The sequence below is a fragment of the Pteropus medius genome, unplaced genomic scaffold (assembly GCF_902729225.1).
Source record: "Pteropus medius unplaced genomic scaffold, Ma_sr-lr_union100, whole genome shotgun sequence".
Taxonomy (NCBI): Eukaryota; Metazoa; Chordata; class Mammalia; order Chiroptera; family Pteropodidae; genus Pteropus; species Pteropus medius.
The window spans coordinates 1,409,273-1,415,140 of NW_024341893.1; the positions used below are offsets into that span (position 1 = coordinate 1,409,273).

The following is a 5,868-nucleotide window of genomic DNA, read 5'->3' on the forward strand; positions in this document are numbered from 1 at the left end:
CGCCAGATGACCTGACAGGCAGTTTTCACAAGTAGTCGTTTCCTGGTCACTGCAAGATGTCAGTTAGGTTTTACTAAAAGCTTCCTCCTACTGTTAGTGGTACTTCAGGGCAAATAAAGGGGAGAGGGCTGTGACCTCACGGGGTGGGAACGTGGAGGACAGATAGCAGGACAGCGGAGGTGACCGTGGAAGTGGCAGAAACAGCGGGCAGAGGTGACAGGTGACCATGGATGGGACCTTAGGGTGTAGTCATAACATCTAATGTTTATTGAGCACCTATTTTGTGTCAGGCACTGCTCTGAACGTGTCCCACATATTAACCCATTTGCTTCTCACAACAAGTAGGTCCTATCAGTCCCCGCACTGTAGAGATGAAGCACAGAGAGGCTAAGCGACTGCCCAAGACACAGGTTCTCAGTGGTAGAGCTAGGATTTGAACCCAGGCCCTCTGGGTCCCACCCTGGCACGTGCTCCTAATCACTGTCACCTGCCTCACAATGGGGGAGGGGGTCGTGGTAATTCTGCAAAAAGAAAACCTGTTTTGTAGCCCTTTTGGTGGCCCTTTTGGGAAGCTCAGATACCATCTGTTGCTCCATTTGGAGGGAAGGATGCCAGAGGGCTGAGGGACCTCTGGGTGCCGCAGAGGTGACACAGTTCTTCTAGGGCAGGAGACCCTCACTGAGGATGGAAAGTCTGCTGGGACAAACGCTGGTGAAGCTCTGGCCTCTTGAAACCTATTTCTCCCATCTTCTCCAATGGCTTCGGCATCCTTTGGGGGAAATACTGCTCCACTGGACCCTGAGCCTGGTGCGGGCAGGGCAGGGTGTCACAGCCACTGGGGAGCCTGGCTCCCAGCCTGGGGCAGGTGGCACAGAGCAGCCCTTCCATGGTCAGCCTGGCCTGGGGCAACCAGGCTGAGCTCTGCCTTGTCAGGGAGGCAGGAGATGAGGGTCTTGACACCTCAGGGTCCTGCCGTGGGTGACTGAGGAGTTACAAGGACAAAGAGGAAGATGGAGAGGGACAGACAGTGAGGCATGCACAAGACAGGTACGGACAGAAACAGAGACATAGAGAGAGAGACAAAGAGAGAGGGATGGAGACGAGGGAGGTACAGACAGAGACACAGGCACAGACAGAGAAAAACAAACAAAACGCAGAGAAAGACAAAAGGAGATGAGAGAAATGGACTGAGAGAGACAGTGAGGCCAAGATGGAGAAAAGAGATACGATGCAGACAGAGAGAGATGGTGAGATGGAGCGAGGGAGACGTAGACACAGCGTAGACACGCCGCCCTCCCAGACAAACAGCGAGACACGCAGGGACAAGTTGACAGAAACGCACCCCTCCCACATGACCTCCTTCTGGGCACTCCCACAGTGGCAGCCAGTCCTCCCTCAGCTCTGCCACCTTCCCTCCTGCTGCTGGCCAAGCCCATTAAGCTGCTACTCTGGCCACAACTGAAGGTCCCACGCCCTGGGGAGGAAACCACTGAAGAGGCGTCCCTGCTCCCCTCCACCCCAAACCATCAATTAGTATTAACGAGGGAAGGCTATTCGCTGCCTAAAGACCCCCACTGAAGCTCAGATGGAGGGAAGTCCCCGCCCTCGTGACTCAGGAGGTTAAAGGGTCTGGGGCCAGCCTGTGAGTCCAGTTTCCAGATGGCGTGTGGCAGCGGGAAGCTCACCATCCAGCTGGTAGATGAGGAGGCAGGACCTGGAGCTGGGGGCCCGAAGCCCTTTCGAGGCCAGAACTACGAGGCAATCCGAGCAGCCTGCCTGGATGAGGGGATCCTGTTCCGAGATCCTTACTTTCCTGCTGGCGCCGATGCCCTTGGCTATGACCAGCTGGGGCCAGACTCGGAGAAGGCCAAAGGGGTGAAATGGATGAGGCCCCATGTAAAGTGTGGCTGGGGGGCTGGGCTCTGGGTCTGAGGGAGGAGGGGGCCACTGTGGGATCAGCTCAGAGCAGACTCAGCCATTTTGGGTCCGGGGAGGTCCAGGAAAGACAACCTCTCATGGGGTTGGGGGTGCTCATTACTATGGAGGAGAGGGCAGGAGGGGACCCAGGTGTCTGACCACCCGGTTGCTCCCTCCCTCCCTTTCCTGGCTGAGGCCTGGAATACCCATCACCCCAGGAGTTTTGTGCTGAGCCCCAGTTCATCTGTGAGGACATGAGCCGGACCGACGTGTGCCAGGGGAGCCTGGGTGAGACCACTGAATCCATCTGGAGCCCCCAGATCCAGCAAGTCACAGCTGGGACCCTGACCTCTGCCCTCAGCCTACTGCCTCCCGAGGCCTTGCTGTCCCCGCCCCACGCCTCCTGCCCCTGTGAGGCAGTCTTCCTTTTTCTTCCTAGGTAACTGTTGGTTTCTTGCGGCCGCTGCCTCCCTCACTCTGTACCCCCGACTCCTGTGGCGGGTGGTCCCCCCCGGACAGGGTTTCCGAGACGGCTATGCAGGTGTCTTCCACTTCCAGGTAGAGCTCGTTTCCTCTGTTCATGCCTTGGTTTCCCCCCAGGTGACATGGATTTCATTGTTGACATTGTTCCCTTGGGGCTGGAGTTCTTGGACGGTATGGAAGGGTGGGGGGTCAGAGGCTGGGGCCCAGGCGGAGTTGGAGCTTGGGAGCCGAGCCCGGGCCCTGCCCCTCCCCCCGCCAGCTCTGGCAGTTCGGCAACTGGGTGGACATCGTGGTGGACGACAGGCTGCCCGTGCGTGAGGGGAAGCTGATGTTCGTGCGCTCGGAACAGCGCAACGAGTTCTGGGCCTCCCTCTTGGAAAAGGCCTACGCCAAGTAAGGACACGGCCCCAAGTCTCAGACAAGGAGGCCCTAGCCACATGGGACCCCTGGAGCCCCCCCAACTTCTGAGATCCTCTAGGCATCCCGCTAAGGATTCCCAAACCAAGTCATAGCCCCTGGGACCCTAATATCACACCATCCACTGAGGAACTCCAAACCGTAAACACCCCTCTATTGCACGCACACAAATATTCCTAGAATTCTTGAGCTTGAGCTCTCTCATCAGGCCCTGGAGTCACCAAGTCTAAGATTTACTCCCTTAGTGGAACTGTAATCTCAGACAATCTCTTCTGATCCATCAGAAACCCAAAGCACCCCCAAAATATTGAGGGTAAGACCTGGGACCCTCAAATATTTGCTTTTCCTCATCCTTTGGTTCTAAAATCCTTAACAAGCCCCATGGGATTACCCTCAAAGCAGACATCTAGCTCTCAGAGACTTAAAGCTTCAGACACAGCCCCCGGGATGCCCAGAGTTCTGACAGGGCTCACCTTTGACCCCCAAATCATGCAGTCTTAGTGGCCCAGGGACCAGAGGCTTCCACAGTGCGTCACAGTCTTCCACTTCAAGAGTCTGCAAACTTCAGGGATAGCCCCTGGGACCTAATACCCTGGGACAGAGGCCCCCCAGGTCCAGGGGTTGCCTGAGATGCTCAGACATGCCTCAGACATCCCTACCCCAGACTTGCTCCCACAGGCTCCATGGCTCCTATGAAGTGATGCGGGGCGGCCACATGAACGAGGCTTTCGTGGACTTCACAGGCGGCGTGGGCGAGGTGCTCTACCTGAGGCAGGACACCCCAGGCCTCTTCTCGGCCCTGCGCCACGCCCTGGCCAAGGAGTCCCTCGTGGGCGCTACCGCCCTGGTAAGAGTCAGACTCCCCTGGAGAACCCACGTCACACGCACACACCAGGACCAGCCCACAGTCACAGCTGAGGGGGGCGTTCTGTGTCCTTCTCTTATCTTTCACTATTGGCTTATTTTCTCTCACAAATCAAACATTGAACAAGTCAAAAAGATATTTGTGTTCACAACTAATGAGCTTCAGGCACAGCTGGATCCAGGTGCTTAGCAGACATTGTAATTGTGTTTTTTTATTCCTGATTCTGGATTAGCTTTGCTCAGGCAGGCTTTCCCCTCTTGGGCACAAAACGAGCACCCATAGGTAACCCCCACCACCCCGGGGGTGAGGGAGAAGGGAGAGTGCCTCTTTCTGAGAACTTCTGCAAAAGTCCCAGGATTGGTTTTCATGGGCTCAGCTTGGGTCTTATGTTCATTTGTGACCCAATTACGTATTCACGCACTGAGTCGATGTACCCCGTTCACTCATTCGTTTACTGGATCCTACACTGTTACTGACTCGCTTTGTCTTCTGTGTTTCTCTGCCTCTTCCATCTCCCTCCATCTGTTCTGTAGCTTTCTCCGTCTCTGCATCTCTGTCTCTCCTCTTTCCGTCTATTTTTGTCTCTTGTCTCTGTCTCCCTCCCTCACCCTCACCAACTCCTACCCACCCTCAGAGCACTGTGACATTCAGTTGGGTGCTCTGGTTGATACCTGCTTTGGTGGCAGGAGGTCGGGGGACAGAGAGGGACAACCACCCTCCTGTCCCCCACTGTGGCCTCACCATCCCCTGTCCTCCGCCCAGAGTGATCGGGGCGAGTACCGTACAGAAGATGGGCTGGTGAAGGGACATGCATATTCAGTCACAGGCACACACAAGGTGAGCATCCCCTATGGATGGGCTGGCAAGGGGTGTCCAGGTGCCATCCCCACTGACGATGCTGCCCTCAGGTGTCACTGGGATTCACCAAAGTGCGGCTGCTGCGGCTGCGGAACCCGTGGGGCCGCGTGGAGTGGACCGGGGCCTGGAGTGACAGGTGGGATGCACCGGGGTGGTGGTGGGAGCTCAGCCCCACCTGCCGGCCCCTCACACCCTGGTCTCCCCAGCTGCCCACGCTGGGACGCACTCCCCGCAGAGTGGCGAGATGCCCTGCTGGTGAAGAAGGAGGATGGCGAGTTCTGGTGAGCAGGGCAGAGTCGCAGCCAGCGGGGCTCAGGGAGCAGGCAAGCCCTGCGTGAAGGGATGTGGCGAAAGTTCACGGGGATGGGTCCTAATGGGGAGAATCTGCCTATATACATGCTAATTTGGGAGTAGGGTTCTATCTGGGGAGTAGAGGGGGAATTAGTAGTAATATTAGGGGAATTGAGGTTTGAATTTGAATATTAGTAACCTCTTGGGAGTTGAAGGCGGATGGGTAATATTTAGCGCAATTGAGGGAGCTTGATGACACCTGGGGCATTTCTTGAGACTTGGTAATATCGAGGGACTAAAGGATACTTGTTTGTCATTGAGATTCTAAGGGTCTTGATCTTCGGGGGCTGAAGACAATTTGACGACATTTGAGGGGAATTTGTGGGTCTTGGCTATTTATGAGGCATCTCACTTGGAGAAGTCCAAGGGAGCCGGAGGGCTGAGATTCAGGAAACATGGTACCATTTGGTGAACTACTTGAGGAATTTGGGAGGCTTTGACACTTGAGGGTCACACTGGGGACTTGAGATATTTGGGAGGCCGAGCCCCTGTGGCGGTGGGGGCCGGGCAAGGTCTGACTGCTGGCCACTGTCCAGGATGGAGCTGCGGGACTTCCTCTGCCACTTCGACACAGTCCAGATCTGCTCGTTGAGCCCTGAGGTCCTGGGCCCCCACCCTGCTGGAGGCGGCTGGCACATCCACACCTTCCAAGGCCGCTGGGTGCGAGGCTTCAACTCTGGTGGGAGCCAGCCTGCTGCCGGTGAGGCCTGGAGGGGCCCTGAGAGGCAAGCGGAGGTTGGGGGGAGGTGTGGCAGGAGGGGTAACCCCATTTCTTTTTCTTCTACTAGAAACCTTCTGGACCAACCCCCAGTTCCGGTTGACCCTGCTGGAGCCTGACGATGAAGAGGACAATGAGGAGGGGCCCTGGGGAGGCTGGGGGGCTGCAGGGGCGAACGGCCCAGCTCGAGGGGGACGAGTTCCCAAGTGCACCGTCCTCTTGTCACTCATCCAGCGCAACCGGCGTTGCCTGAGGGCTC

At 56.7% G+C, this 5,868-nt stretch overlaps 1 protein-coding gene across 1 annotated transcript in view; it reads left to right on the plus strand.

Annotated features, from left to right (window-relative positions):
- Positions 1-1,659: 1,659 nt before the first annotated feature.
- Positions 1,660-5,868, plus strand: part of CAPN12 (calpain 12) — a 10,696-nt gene continuing 6,487 nt past the window's right edge. The window contains exons 1-10 of the mRNA XM_039855203.1: positions 1,660-1,896; positions 2,136-2,205; positions 2,357-2,475; positions 2,660-2,793; positions 3,496-3,664; positions 4,445-4,519; positions 4,591-4,676; positions 4,747-4,821; positions 5,428-5,591; positions 5,680-5,864. Coding sequence (XP_039711137.1) covers positions 1,660-1,896; positions 2,136-2,205; positions 2,357-2,475; positions 2,660-2,793; positions 3,496-3,664; positions 4,445-4,519; positions 4,591-4,676; positions 4,747-4,821; positions 5,428-5,591; positions 5,680-5,864 — 1,314 coding nt within the window. The remainder of the gene's footprint in view (positions 1,897-2,135; positions 2,206-2,356; positions 2,476-2,659; positions 2,794-3,495; positions 3,665-4,444; positions 4,520-4,590; positions 4,677-4,746; positions 4,822-5,427; positions 5,592-5,679; positions 5,865-5,868) is intronic.